Raw genomic sequence first — 16202 nt, 5'->3', positions numbered from 1 at the left:
ACAGCTTGTTCACAGAGCGCTTTTACCATCATGTCCTGAAATCCCAAGAGTCACACCCACTGCATAGTGTTTATTGCAGGTCACAATTAGGGCCCTGGCCTTCAGTGGCACCTTGGCAGACAGGGGAAGCCCTCTACCCCAGAGGACAGTGTATGATTGTTTTAATGTGGTTTCTTTGGTATTTTGTGTTCCAGCAAAAACCCAACCACATATCAACTGACTGCCATGTGCAGACTTGAAAATTACAAGTGCACAGATCGCCAAAGCTGAGCGTAACTTAAACTGTACACACTGTTATTATTTGTATTCCTGAAAGACATGATGACATTTCATCATTCTCTGGTGCACTTGCACTTGCACTGATGATGCTAGGCTGTTTTACACTATCAGTGTCTTATAGAAAGAGAACATCTCTTGTTGCCTTTTCACAGCAGAACATCGACAAAGCGTGCATAACAGTAGGCTATGTGCAGTGAGCAGCACTGTGACATCAGATCTCTGAAATGTCTCTGTAAGCAAGTTTATGCAGAGTCCACATCAACAAGTGTGTAATGTGGTAAGAGAGAAGTGTAGACGCAGCGTGAGGATGGGATTCACAGAGGCTCCTGAGGGAAATCAGGATAAAATGGTAGATGTGCTTGGAAAGCCCATCCCATATTTTCAGAGGAAACTGATTCTAGGCTCAGCTGATTTTCCTACCCAATACTTAGGAGGTGAATTACATAAAAATGGAAATGGAGCATGAGAATAACATCATCTTGATCTGCTGTAGCAATTCGTGCTCCATGTTGCTGACTGCTCGACATTACAATGGTAGTGTAGGTTTACAGTGTACTGGAATTATGTGTCTAAACCAGTGCATGTGCAATTTGGTCTTCAAAATCAAAATTACAAGCCTTATATAAACCTACAAATGCAAATCATGGACCAATATTAAGTTATACTGTTGATATAAATATTTAATAATTTTTAAATGAACCATATCGCTTCCCACATGTTCACAAATTAATAGGTCTAATAATGATAATAATAAATAATTGATAAGTGCAGAATATCTTCTTCTTCTTCTTCTTCTTCTTCTTCTTCTTCTTCTTCTTCTTCTATTTATGTATGTATTTATTTATTTATTTAAAGTAGTCCAACTGTTTAACTGCAGTGCCCGTTCAAAATATCATGTCTTCAGGCCACGCCCACCGCTGGCAAGTCCGTGACGTAGGCGCACAGCGTCTGTTGTCAAAAGGAAAAAGATGGCGTCGGTATCAGAAATGTATGATGTGGGTTGGGAAGGTAAGACTAAAGATAAAGTAGATTCTTTTCAGTTGTCAATGAGACATGTATTTCTGTTCCTCATGGCATTTGCCGTCTTCCCTGTGTAAGACTATGTGGGAGAATCGTCGCGGTCCGAGCCTGAAAATACAAGCTCACAAGTCAACGTGAAGTGCTTAGCTAACGCTAGTTAGCATTATCAGCTAACTCATCGTGTTCATCCATACAGTAGATCAGTACCAGCTCAATAGCCGTCATTTCAATGTAGTTGTTGATGGTGTTAAAGTAGCGTTTAATGTATAGCAGGAAGCTATGTCTGTCCGTCTTCAGCTAACCCCCTAATGTCTGTAGCATGTTAGTTAGTCATGATGCATCGGCTAAAGTTAGCTATATCTGCGTCTCAATGGACTTCTGGGTCTGCCTAAGAAATACAGTATAACACATTAGCAATAGTAATAATAATAATACTGAATATGTTAGAGCGACTGCGAGTGTAGTAGTAGCACAAACATAATGGTATTGCTTACAAATTGTACATATTTTTCTGATAATACAAAAATGTGACTTTCATTTAATAATTCACACTTCCAGGGTTTCTGAATAGTCCCAGTAATTTTAGTCCCATTAACCACATCAGTTGAGATGACGATAAATCAGTGTAAACGTTACTGCATATTATAGTGAAGCTTCATAGGTCTTGTTTTTCACATGCTCATCCCAAATTGTGCTTTGCAAAGTCCCAGAGCATCATGCTTGATAGATTGTATTGACACAGATTTCAACTTATGGCTTAAAATCTTTGTTCACAGAAATGAGAGACAAGCTGCGTAAATGGAGAGAGGATAACTGCAGAAATAGTGAACAAATAGTGGATGTTGGTGAAGAGCTCATCAGCGATCATGCATCAAAACTGGGAGATGACAGTAAGTGTGTCTAGACCAAACAAATCAACACATCCATTTTAGGAGATCCTTTGTCCCCACTTGCATCAGGCTGTATAACACCTCAGCCAAATTATTATTGTTTACTATTTATTATTACCTATTATTATTGTTGTTGTTGTTATTATTACTAATGAGCTGCAGGGCACCTGAATTTCCCCTAGGGGATAAATAAAGTATATATCTGTTCTATCTATATGTATTTATATGTATGTACATAATTTTACATCATTTCAGAGATTTTTTTGCAGTTATACACACTGACGACTTGGTTAACATAGACTATGAGGTGTATTGTTATTTTCACAGGGACTATTAGAAATTACATTAATCCACAGTTGAGAATGCCTCCGTATACACCAGTCTTTAGTTTGTTTTAGAACTTTAAAACAGGTAGTACTTAGAGTAGTAGAGGAAATTGTGGCTGTTATGACAAACTTGCGTTAGCAGGGAAAACACCACTGTTTTGGTAAAAACACAATAGACAACTTGTTAACATTCCCTTTTGGCAGCTCTCGTGTCACATTATCACAGCGGGAGATAAGTACAGCCCCCTGTTGTTTTCAAATTTAAAAACTAAATTTGAATGAGGATCTTTTGCTTTGAGAGTCCAAAACCACTAAATGTCACTCTTTAAAGAAAAACAGGTACATATTTTTTCTTTTTCCATCATTGTCTGAAAAGAATCTAAGACCTCAGTTATATTTGCTTGTGGATGTGTAAACAGACAACTCCAGACACAACAGAGGTGTAGTTGATGTGCATCTCTCGCTAGTCTGTCTGTCTCATAAACCTAGCTTGGTCTCTCTGCGTATTGCTTACCAGCTGCTTCCAGGGCTGTTTTGTGGCTTTGTGCCTGACAAAAGTGAGAGTGAAATACAATTATTTATTACATTTCATTAATGCAATAGGCATCAGTGCTTATAAACTATATCTCGGAAAGCATAACCGCATTGTGCATGAACAAGCGTTCTTATGCTTGTGCACCAAATGAAACTCGTGCTTTCTAGGACAAACCCCTGAAGGGACCAGTCCAGACAATATATGGTGTACACAATTTTAAAACAAGACAATGATTGGATAGTCTTTCAGTCAATGTTATTTCTGGACAAATGCAAGATGGAAAGCAATGGATTGACATTGACTATCGCAATACATTTTATTGAATTTAAAATGTTGATTAGCAGGGCTGGGCAATATGGATACTCATCTTTCAGTAAATAATAACCAAGTATTTAGCCAAGCTATAGTATAAATAATATTGTATGTTTGAAAATGTATGAAAGGGAATCTGGGTGAGCCTGTTTGAATGAACCTGACACAGCTGATTAAAATTAATAATAAAGCTACAGTCACAGCCTATAGGCCTAGAGTGTGCATTTGGAAAGTGTTCAGACCCCTTCAGTTTTTTCGTTGTTGCAGCGTTATGCTGAAATTAAAAAAAATAAAAAATTCCCTCTTCAATCTACATTCAATACCCTGTAAGGACAAAGTGAAAACCGATTTTTATGCATATACATTGAAAAGGAAACACTGAAGTATCACATTGACAGAAGTATTCAGACCATTCTATGTGACACTTGATATTTAGCTCAAGTGCCTCCCATTTCTCTTGATCACCATCACTCCATCTGAGGTAAATTCAATTGATTGGACATGATTTGGAAAGGCACCCACCTGTCTATACAAGGTCTCACAGCTGACAATGAATATCAGAGCAAAAACCAAGCAATGACGTGAAGGAACTGCCTGCAGAGCTCAGAGGCAGGGTTGTGTTGAGGCACAGATCTGGGAAAGGCTACAAAAACATTTCTGCTACACGGAATGGTCCCAAGAGCACAATGGCCTCCATAATTCTTAAATGTAAGGAGTTTTGAACAATGAAGACTCTTCCTAGAGCTGGCCACCAAGCCAAACTGAGTAATCAGGGGAGAAGGGCCTTGGTAAGAAAGGTGACCAAGAACCTGATGGTCACCCTGGCTGAAGTCAAGAGATCCTGTTGGAAATAGGAGAAACGTCCACTTATTCTTATTCCTAAAACTTGGACATGCTCTCCTCATCCATGGACAGTTGCAGACCCTTCTCTGGTCATGCAAATGTGCACCTCGTTCCTTTCGTACTGCAGTTGGGGTCCGCGTCAATCTGGCATTCCACACTTTTCCCGATCCACACTCCATTCCAGTTGGTGGCAGTAATGCAACACGATGTTGTTTCCTGACCGCTATAAAAAATTAAGAAGTAGAAGAAGAGGACAACGGGAAGCCACGAAGAGAAAATACAAAGAGCAACGGCTTAACGAGAACAGGAGAATATGGCCAGGAGTTCAGCAGGGATACAGTTGAAAAGGCAAGACAAGTGCAATGGTGTGAAAGGCATATTGTAGACATAGCCTGTTGCCTTGTAATTCACTGAGTACAGTATACAGTTGTTTTCAGATTTTATTTTTGAAGCAACAGTGAGTTTTACCTACCGTAAACATATCAAAGGTCATGGTTTCCTCTATAACAGTGCTGTCCTGCTGCATTACCCCATAAAACTCTCCCTTTTCCCCAGCTGTTATGATTCATACAGTCCTTAAAAGAGGCGGATAAACACTTAACATGCCATGGTTTTATTGAAACCAGCTCTTAAATTGGCTGTGAAATGAGATGGCAATTATCAGAACAAGAGTTGGCATCATTAAAGTCAAGACAAACTTCAGGCATTTGTTTGTTTTGGCACAACCTGCCAGTTTTTGGGTGGAGTTTGGTTTTATTTTTCTTCTCAATTAACAGGGGGCGTTCATTTGGCTGAACATGTCCAGTTTCCTTGTCAGAGCTGTCTGTCTAACATGTTTTATTAATTCTATTAATTGGCTTCTGCAGCCAAACTATTAGTCAGCATGTTATAATGTTACAGTTGACTAAATGAAAAAGCATTTCAATAAACATTTCATTTTTTGTGGCTAACCACTAGAGAAAGATGTTAAAGAAATGGTCATGTTGTTGATGATGGCACCCAAAATGCTTTGCTCTAGAATTATATAACAGTGATGAAATGTTCAGACTTATTTGAGATTGGTTTATTTGGTTTAAAAAAAAAAAAAAAAACATGTATGACAATATTCATAAGGTGTCTACACAAAAGGAATCTCAATAAGCATCATGGAGTAGAAAGTGGATAAAGAGAGGTGTAGAGCTGATGATATGACAAACTGCAACCTAACAAAATGAACACATCAATATTGCTGCACTATGCCAACATAGCAAGACAATGACTTAATCTGGCCTATTCATATTAAAATCCAATCCATTCAAAAGTAGTTCACTGTAATGTAACATACCTGTGAAGATTCATTCAAGGCATTAAGGTCATGGTATCTCTTAGAGCTTTATGAAGGCAACTGAATTAACTTGAGGCTATTTGCCTTCGTAAACTCTAAGAGACTATAATGTAAACATTCATTTTAAAGTTTCATTGTGGTGATAAGTGTAAAAGTCATATTTAACCTTTATGTAAACATATCGCCAGTGCTTTAACATCACTCACTGATCACATTATTTTTATATTGTCTTTATGTTGAAACTGTTCCATACATATTTTTTGTTTTTAGTGAAAACAAACACATTGTGTTACAAACCCAGTCACATTTAGCTGTTAAAACTTGCTCTGGTATTTGACCTACAGTAACAGAGTCACAGTAAAGAAGGTGGGTGATGAGAGTTGGGGCTGAGAGAGAAACGTTAGTTCAGCTACTTTGGTTTCACAAAACATCACCAGTGTTTTTAACAATGTTAGGAATGGTTTTGACTCACGAAAAGTAGCCAAGGTCTCATTTAACCACCCAACTTATGTCCTTTTTTCCCCTGGTACCACTGAAGAGCCCCTTTTTAGTGTCTCATCTATACTAGTGGAGAGGAGGGTGGAACCTCAATTTGAAATTGGGAGGTGATCATAACGAATGTAACAACTTATTTTCTTTAATTTCGTTACACTTCGTTTTCCTTTAACATTTTTACTGAAACTTAATTAGTTATTTATTACCGCCTCACTGTGGGCAAATAAATGACAGGACTGTAAAGGCTTACACAAGGGCTTTGCATGTCCCACAATGTTCTTGTATTTTACGATTGTTATTATTGCAGTGCCGTCCAAGTTTTAAATTAATGTATGTTTTTTAACAAGTAACATTATCTTCACTTAATGCCAGTAAATGTAGCATTACATGTTAAATGAAATGGGAAAGTTCTTTGAATGAACTCTTAAGCTGTTGCTTCACATCATGGAAGCCTGTTTGTGTGCGTAAAAAAAACCCCGATGTGCAGCTGTTGAGGACAGACTAAGTTTGTACGTCAAGTGTACAGTTCAATATATCATCTTTTCATGCTACACCAGACAGTGGAATGGAAAGGGCGTTAACACAGTCTTTTTTGTCTGTGTCTCTTCTGCCTAGTATGGATTATTTATGAGCAGGTGATGATCGCAGCGCTGGACTGCAGTCGGGATGACTTGGCTCTGGTAAGTTTTTACCGCGCTTCCTCACACACCCAGGAGCTTCAAAAGCAATCGGCCATTCTCTCACAGCCATTCCTGTTTTGCAGCACCCGCTCTGCCAAATGTGAAAATCTGATTTTTATTTGGCCAAATGGTATTACTCTGTCTGTACTTTGGAAAAACAATTTGCTGAGAGTTGGAATTAGAGGGTGTAGCAAATGAAAGGAGAAGCATGCTTCAAGTGTTAGCTGAACTTGGCCATCATTTATGGAGTTCAACTGCTTTTTTTCCTTCAGGATTTATTTGCCATTTTTAAGCTTAATGTGATGCTTCTGAGTTCACGTTCTGAAATGTTCAAAGCTCTGAAAATGATCAAATCTGCATGGGGATAAAAAAAGACTAGAGGTCAATATAATTGAAACGGTTCATCTCTAATCAGTATGGAAGCGACGACTCCTTTGGCTAAAAGAGTGACTCATTGAGTACAGAGGATGCAGGACTCAGTCATTAGAATTAGTTGTCTGTTGGCTATCCTTTCTGCCCTGCTGCCAGACTTTAAAAAAAGCAGAGGGACCAGACATCAGCTGATGGATGGCGCAAACTATTCAGATCACGCTGCAGACTTTCTCTTATTCTCATTCAGAATAATGCTGCATGTGAGTACAACCATTCCTAACCTCTTCCACCACTGCGTGATCAAACAAATTCCAGCCCTGCATAGAGGAGGAGCAGTCATGGCTGCCTAAATGAGTAACATAGAAACAGCAGATTTTCACTGACAGTCTGTTTTTATATCACTGTGTTAGGTTTGTTTAGCTGAAACATAAACAAAATCTGACATTTTCAAGACAGGTGGTTTGTGTTGGAAAATCACGAGTATCTGTAGAAGTAAGTGTGTGAGAGCAAGAGTGTAACATAAAGTTTAGTTACAGCCAACTATAATTGCTCTCTCTCCTCTGCCCACATCCTTACAGACCTGTCTACAGGAACTGAGGAAGCAGTTTCCAGATAGCCACAGAGTGAAGCGATTATCGGGCATGAGGCTGGAAGCTTTGGAAAGGTAAGCATCGGGTACTAAAAGCTCCAGAGAGAGAAAGGGAGAGAAAGGAGGCAAAAAAAAGCACAGCCCTGATGTTATGTATGTTACTTTGGGAGGCTTGGGGGCGAGAAACTGTTAGCAGATCCTAAGTGGTACAATGGTCTGGGTGTGTGTGAGTACAGTATGTGTGTGGGGTAGGCTGTGTTTATGTTGGATCACCCAGCATTCCTTTGGAGAAGAGGGGAATGGAGAGAAGAAAGGTTCAACCCTGGGTAGTCCTGTGGCCCTCTAGCCTGAGTTAGGGATTCCCGGGAAGGAAGTGGTCAGATCCCAGTGTTATTCTGGGGGTCCCTCAGTCTTCTCTGGTTTCTGTTCCTTCGTTGTTTCCTTATTTTGTTATTCCTCATCTCGCTGTATTTTTTTCTCTCTCTTTCCCCTCTTTATTTTCATGCTTTTTTTCTCCGTCCTGTTTTGGTCTCTGTGCAGCGAGTATGTCTTGGCCCTGTAAATATTGACATGTCACCATAATCTCAATTTTGCCCTCCACCGCCTCCTCCTCCCTCAACGATGTGCTTTATTTTTGAATCTGCAGTTTATTAAAAAAAAGTAAGCAGTATGGAGAGTGTGAGCAGGAAAGATAAACAGGGGGGTATTTTAGTCTGTACTGAGCTGAAGTAGGGGTAATTCAATCTGTTTACTACCTCGCTCACATTCCCCACCCGGATCACAATTGCTGGTTTATCGGTTATGTTGGAGTTTATGTGATAATTGAGAGTGATTGCTTCGGCACTGTCAGATTAAATAAACGGCACACTAGGATCTAATTGGCAGCAGACAGAGCAACACTTGAATGACACAGCTTCAAACAGCAAGGCCCTTCCTCTTCTCTCACACACACACACACACACACACACACACACACACACACACACACACACACACACACACATGCGCATACACTTGGTTCCTAAATAAATAAAGCAAATCAAAGTGGCTTGTGAGTGGTTGCCTGGTGCCATCTGAAATCTCCCAAAGTGTGGCTGAGTAATAAAGTGAATGTGAGGGAAGCAGCAGCGCTGGAAGTGGGGCTGCTCAGTGCTAATGGAAACCAGAGTTGCTTCTGTCTGTTGCAGGCTGTGGGCGGGACACTTTGTGATCACTGAGCCCCACCTTTGGCTGCTGAAACGTCAGCGTTGCAGATTACCCCTAACAAGAAAAAAGTTGAAAAATCATCCTTCAGCGCCTGATTTGACATGACAAGTGAAGTGCACATGCCTCCTATTCCCAGATTTCTTTACCGTATGATTTGATATTTACAGCTCATAAATTTCCCCTTTAAACAAAGTCATGTGTGCTCAGTCCAACAGTTTGAGCGAGGCTGCGTTGGATATTGTTGCTTATCACGTTCATATGTGTGTATTGTGGTATTATGTATGCGCAGAGAGACAGGCGACTGAACCAATAACGTAGCTGCGGATCTGGACAGATGTAAAAGCAGCAATTTGATTTTGTTTAAAGGTGAATCAAACTGGATCCAATCAAATGAAAATACAGTCTTCAAAACGGTGTGCTTTGTTTGTATTGATTTCATGACTCATTGTGAAGTGATATAAGCTCCTCACTATGTTGGCTGTGTGACCAGCAACCTAAACTTAAATGAGTGTTTATTTCTTCCTTTAGATCACCACTGATTTCTGTGCAGCCTCACTGTAATCATAGGAACCTGCCACGATGTATATAGAAACTCGATTACCTTGAACTCTGTTTGATTTCCCTACCACCTAATTTTACCCGACTGGGGACTGGGATCGGTAGATCGGAAGAAACAACTTCATGTTCTTTTCTCTCTCTGAAGGTACGATGAGGCCAACAAGCACTACGATACCATTCTTCAAGACGACCCCACCAACACGGTAAGGCTGAGAAGAAGGGGAAGAAAGGGAAAAATCCCTCTGCTTAGCGTTCTACTTTACTTCACTTTGTGGTCTCTGCTTTTTTGGACGGCTTTAAATCTGCTGAAGCACTTTGGTGTTAGCGGTGTGAGTTTGCTAAGTTAAACTCCCCTTGGCCTCTCTGACCTCAACCACAGTGCTGATCAGCCTAGCACCCACACAACTGAAAAGTGTTTAGGGGAGGGGTGGGGGGTGATTCATGATCCTAGTCAGTGGCAGACATGTTTGGTGGAAGCAAAGCGTAAATAAGGTTCTGGCCTTTGAAGATGGTGATTTACTGGACCTTTAAGACCGCCACCCTGGGCGAACAGGACTGAGCTCCTGTCCCACCTTCTCCATTTCGTCTACTGGCTTCAGGTGCAAAGTCTGATGTGGGTTGGACTGAGGGGTTAAGGCCCTGAATAACACTATCTTCTCTGAGGCTCTCGCCGTGCTATCTTCTCCTCTCAATTTACTATTCATCGCTGTGAAATGACTTGCAGAAGCATGTCTAGCCAGTGTTCTGCCAATCCCACACCACCAACTCAAAACATAATGTACCTGCTGTAAATTGTTTCCATAAGGATATGTGGCCATGCAAGAAAATACATCTTTTAAAGGGTTTTCAAAAGAAACCATGGCCCTATTTATTTTGGCTGTACCCATCCGCCCTCACCTCTCCCCTTCATATCGACAACTGTCTGCTTTAAACAAATAGAAGCCTTAGTGAAAAAAACTAATAATCCATACCTCCCTCTGATGCACCCCACACCCTCTCCACTTGCTTTCACTTTAGCATAGAGAAATAGCCTCCTCATCTTTAAGTTGCTCTGTGAATAGCCACAGCTGCTGCCTCCCACCACGCTTAGTCTCACTCCCACTTCACTTTGTCAAGACCATCGTTGTTTATTTTATGCTTTTGTTGCTTTTGGAAGTTTGCAAGTCGGATTGGCAAGTCAGCCTTTAAAACATAGGATAGGACTGTTTTCATGGGCTAGTCCCCTCAGTTATATTTCAATTTAAAAGAGTGCTCAGGTCACAGGACACACCTCTTTTTAGGCTAGCGATAGGCTGAATTTCACAATAAAACTGTGCATCAGTATAATTGAAATGACTTTATATTATTTTTGATTTCATCCAGCAAGTACATAGATTTCCATTGATGCTGCCAAAAACAAATGCCGTTGATGAGGACGCCACCTAAAACAAATGTCATGCAACAGCAGAATTTGCACACATCTCTGGAGGAACTAAAAACAGCAATGACTTTCAAGAACATTTGGGTTTAGTGATAGTCTTCTCTCCTAAATTTTGCTAGAGGCTTGTTCCATGCCATGTCTGACAGGAAAGTAACATCTGGATGGCTGAAGTGAATAATATGAAAATATTTTCTACCACTCTTGTTGTTCATGATAAGATTTAAGTAAAAGCCATCAATCACATTATTTTCTTGTAATACTGTCGTTTCCATACACAAAATGGCAGTTACTCCAGCAAATTTATTTGTAAGTAATTGGCATAATCTGCAACAAATTGTTTGCATTCATCCGCTCTTTTGACAATGGGAGTTGTAATTTTAGTGAATCCCAGGGCCCCGCCCCGACACGGCACAGATCTTCTGGGAATTGCAGGGACATCCTCGGAAAGGGAATGGTTGATTTCCTGGTCTCTGAATGCTGGATACTGCAGCAGGAGCGAGCGCAGGCTTGTCAGTCAAACTTGGGGCCGGGAATGGAACAAAACAGACAAATAGCTTCTCTGTTCCTGGGACGTTAACCTTAAACCTTTTTCCCACAATCCTCGTCCTGAATGACTTGGGTGTAGTGGTGATGGAGGGCGGAGCGATGATATGATGACATCGTTTAGGTCACCTGTTTTGCAGCGAGGGCTATCTCCTCCCTGCATGTTCTCCAACATGCTCTTAAGAATTGGGCAAGGGATGGGCCTGAGAAATGGCGGAAAATTGGCGACCACAAGGAAGACTTGCGAGGCATCCCAGCATGCGAAGCAGAGATTGGAAACTGAGCTGTTGTAATTACAGGCTGTGGAATAGATGTGGTACCCATTAACCAAAATTGTTGAATCAACAAAAATTGCTCAAGGTTTTTTTGCCATGGCGGTGTCCAAAAAATGTTTCAAACTCTTAGCCCTTCCATTGCTTGCTATGTTCCAATACCTACAGCAATGATCTGGCAAAATTCTTGTCTGCGTGCGTAAATGCATTTTTTCCACCTTTTCATTACTTCTTGTGAGTATTTTAGATTATGCAGTGCCCACAACATTTGCATACAAGGATGCACCAATTTATTATTTATTTAACATCAAATGGACTCAAGTGATTGTGTTAATATTGAATTCCAATGCTCTCATTTCACCCTAAATTGTTCACTATAAAAAGCTATTATTTCTCAAATAAGCCACCGAGGTCACATAGACGACTCCTGAGGTTGACCCACAATCATATGCAATTACAGATTCAGTGTAGGACAAGATTAGGTTTGTGTGGGTCACGTAATTCGAAATTTAATGCATCAATTTCGTTTTTTTTGACTGCATAAATGCAAAGTATATTCAAGAGATAAAAATCATAATTAATCATAATAACTGAAAATGTATGCCTTCATTGCTGCAGTGTACAGATGTAAACAAATGTTCAACAGCATCATATAACATATTTGTGTGGACTAGACTGGCTTTTTCTCTTCCCTTCTTATTTATATATAATACAGGTATTTAGCGTGTGCTAGGTGTGCCACCCTTGTTTGCGATGTTTCTTATTATGAAGGAAGGTTGCGGTAGGTCGCAACAAAGAGCCAGGGGTGATGTAAATAATCCAGTCCTCACTCCTAAAGTCTCCTCAGAGCGCTAATTAAAAAAGAATCATGACAACAGACGGATCAGACCCACTGCCAGGTTTTCTGCATCATTAGTTAGAGAAAGGAGGAGAGAGAGGAGTGGTTTGGAATTGCTTCTCGTTTAATAAAGTGTTGTGTGACTCTCTGGGCTACCAACTTCCATATGTTCCTTTGAGCCCCAAGTGGTTCTTTATCTGGGAAAGAAAAAAAAAAAAAGCTGGGAGAGAAGAGTGGTGGGTGTGGTGATGGCGGGAGCGCACAAGTGCAAAAATCCACATTCAACATCACTATAGTGTTTGTTTTATTTTTTTTTTCTGCTTTCCCTTTTTTGGTATTGGATGAGGAACGATCCCACATGCTTGTAATTTAGTCTGAAGTGAGTATAAATTCCTGAATCTCACATAGCATCAAGTTCTGGTGAAATGCGCTGGATATAGAGTGGTGTGATCTTTGTTTTATTGTCAGAAAACTTAAGAGAGGAAATAATGGGTTGACCTTTCATTGCTCCTTGTTGCTCGATAACTTCATTACATATTTTAGGCATTTTTTATCAAGCTGCCTTCAGGCCACCGTGATACTGAAAACACACACTTCTTCAGATGTGTACTGTGTGTTTGGAAATAAGACACATTGTCCTGTAGGTAGAAATCATTGCTGGTGATGTTGGAACTGTTGTTTATTTTGTCCTGTTTTTTCACCAAGAGGTGGATATATTGCTTGTCAGTGGAGGCTGCAGTGCCAATGCAGGTCCCTGTCCCAGCTTGATGGATAAGTGGATTTCTTATGATGGAAGTGTCAGAAGGGGCCCAAATTTACAGCCCCCGAGACATGACTCATACCCAGCTCTCAATAGCTTTGGTTATGAGTATAGAAGAGGAAGCCCCACTCAATCAAGTGCCAGTCCATAAATAAAATAAGCTGTGACAGCGTAGTGCACTTCTAATGGAGTTGCAGCCTCCTGTTAAGGTTTTCACTTACTACCAAAAGAAGGGGGAGGATTGAGGGGAGTAAAACATTTGGAAAAGTCAGAGCAGCAGGACTAATACTTTCTAATTCAGATTGATGAGAATCTAATCCACCTTAAGGTCACTTCAACATCAAAACGAAGTGGAAAGCAATTTTCAGCTGATGTAAGTTGGGCTGGTGCAGCGTTAGATGCGTGCCTTGCCGGCAGGAAGACAGGCGTTGGGGTTTTGGGGGAGTGTGCCTTTTTCCCCACTTGGTTAGGGGATGACTCACCACTTTATCTCAGCCACTGAGCTCATTCCAACTCCCAAACATTGACTCATAATGTGTGTGTCCATCTCCTGTTGGACATGGCCACTAACTATCTCCATTTAAGTCTTGGCAGGCTTCGATTCTTTTAAATTTCCCAGTAATAATACAAATGAAATTGACAAAGTATCTGTGCCTTTTGTCCTTATTTTCACAGCTGTTGTTGTAATGCACTAAAGTGCTGATTCATCTTATAGATTATCATAAGATGAGTCATAGCAGAGTTTAGAGAAGGATTGTGGTACACTGAAAATATACTAATGTGGACATTTAAACTCACAACTCTTGCACTCACTCATCCTCTAACCCCCTTCAGACAAACACTTGAGGAACTGAGTTCCTAATCCTGTTTACTCTCTGCTCTACAGGCAGCAAGGAAGCGTAAGATCTCCATACTAAAGGCCCAGGGGAAGAGCGCTGAAGCCATCCGGGAGCTCAACGAGTATCTGGAGCAGTGAGTTTTTCTATAAGATGGGGAGAGGGTCAGACGCCCTCTCCTCTCAACCTCCCCTGGCTTTATTTTAATTAAAAACTGAATCTGCTTTCAATTGAGCTGGCACAACTTGTGCATGAATGCTAGAAACCTATTTCCCCTGCCTCAAAAGTTGGATAACTGTCATTATTGGTATTGTAATAAGTAATAATACACTTGCATTTTTACTGTACTGTGTTACAAATGCATTTTCTGTTTTGACATTACTGGAATGACTTGATGTATGGTATGATGATCGAGGAAGAGAATTTATTTTGTGTTAACAGATTTGTTGGCGACCAAGAGGCGTGGCATGAGTTGTCAGAGCTCTACATCAACGAACATGAGTAAGCACATTTCTTTATACAGCATAACATATCTTAAAATCGGTTAGGCTAAACCCCCAAGGATGATGTTCTTTTCATTTCCTAATGGCAAACAACACAACAGTGACAAATCTGAAGTTAGAATAAAATTATTCATCACCATGTATGATATTTAAAGTTGCATTAAAATGCTGAGAGAAGTTGAGTCATCTATTTGTATTAATGGATGCTTTCAGCATCACTGCACAATGTGATGTGAAAGGCCAAATTACCTGCATTATCTACTTTTCTGTCTCTTTGCCTGCTCATAATACAGATTTGAGCCAATAGCTCAGTCTCTTTCTGGTAATGCTCTGACCCATCTTTGTTATTACATCATAAAATAAGACCTTTCTTTCATTGCAAGGATTACCTAATAAATTGTTAGCACTGAGCAGCATTGATTTCAAACCAGCAACTTTAAGAAAGAGAAGGAGGATTGGTAAATATCTTTTTTTTTTTTTAAATAGTTAAGACAAAGAAGCACCAGAAGTACTTTTCCTCATTTCCATTAAAACAAATTGGCATGGCATCATCATGCTGGTCTTCACCAGAATAACTGATATGAGTTGCATTTTTTCATCATAGAGGCAAAAACATTACAAAAATGAACGGGGAACAGGTCCAAACACGCTGTGTAGCACAATTCATACTCTAGAGGATGTTTGAGGTGAATCTGCTGTGTGTTTCTGTGAGTCAAGAACTATTCCTTTAATGACAAATGTTTGCCATGAAAAAGTGCCCTACAAAAAGTAATCTGTTTCCAGTAAAGTCGCCATATGTTCGGGGTGTATCTGTCAGTTTAACGGTGCCTCACTTCAGACTGATGGCTTGATCTCTGGAGGGCCATTGGATGTCCACAATAGAAGGCGGTGAGATGCCTAACTCAGCCAGGGGTCTGAATGGAGCCCTGTCCATGTTTGTCACATAAGAGTAGTTTAATAGGATTTCAGTCTTAAGTCTCCCCTCCTGCATATGAGAGCAGAAAGACTCCATGGCCTCCCACTGATATCTCAGTTGCTAAGGAGAGTTGCCAGACAGACAAGAGCATTGTAAGAAAAAAAAAATAATTTTGTTTGTGTCACCTTTTATCCCTCCTTAATTGTCTGGGGCTCAGAAGTTGCTGAAGCGGTGTCTGTAGTTGGTACTATGGTTTTGTATGTGTACATGTGTGTGTGTGGGCACGCTGACTCTGGCTGCTTGGTTGCTCCGGTACGAAGGCAGCGGCAGAAGGAATGTGTAGCACGGTGAGAAGGCTACTTATTGGATATTTCATGCTTTTGTCTGGGAGGCTTTATTGCTGTAGTAGTCAGAGGAAATCCAGGGGTGAGCGGATTATCTCCCAGCTTATCCCAACACTTCTAATATCACACCATTCACTCCCACAGCCCCTTATCTACAGGCGTGTCAATTTCTTTTCTTTGTTTTCTTTATTTTGGGTTACAAACTCCCTGTTTCCCCTCCTCCTCCTCTTCCGGATAGCCCGGCATTATCGCCACTCTTTTCCAAAGGGATAGAGCAGGAGGCAGAGAGAGAGAACACTTGCTGTGAAATTCCCAGGAGAAGGTGGTGGCACCCCCCCACC

The 16202-nt window shown here is 40.6% G+C and overlaps 1 protein-coding gene across 1 annotated transcript in view; it reads left to right on the top strand.

Moving 5' to 3' along the window:
* The first annotated feature begins 1221 nt into the window (after positions 1-1221).
* The window catches only part of emc2 (ER membrane protein complex subunit 2), a 24919-nt gene continuing 9938 nt past the window's right edge, over positions 1222-16202 (top strand). Inside the window, exons 1-7 of the mRNA XM_023410513.2 lie at positions 1222-1287; positions 2076-2189; positions 6640-6704; positions 7655-7740; positions 9575-9632; positions 14149-14234; positions 14540-14599. Coding sequence (XP_023266281.1) covers positions 1248-1287; positions 2076-2189; positions 6640-6704; positions 7655-7740; positions 9575-9632; positions 14149-14234; positions 14540-14599 — 509 coding nt within the window. The 5' untranslated portion in view covers positions 1222-1247. The remainder of the gene's footprint in view (positions 1288-2075; positions 2190-6639; positions 6705-7654; positions 7741-9574; positions 9633-14148; positions 14235-14539; positions 14600-16202) is intronic.

The sequence above is a fragment of the Seriola lalandi genome, unplaced genomic scaffold (assembly GCF_002814215.2).
Source record: "Seriola lalandi dorsalis isolate HSWRI2012SDOR001 ecotype SW California unplaced genomic scaffold, Sedor1 jcf7180002054425, whole genome shotgun sequence".
Lineage (NCBI taxonomy): Eukaryota > Metazoa > Chordata > Actinopteri > Carangiformes > Carangidae > Seriola > Seriola lalandi.
The sequence above is the reverse complement of the archived record's forward strand: the minus strand, read 5'-3'. Positions and strand labels throughout refer to the sequence as shown.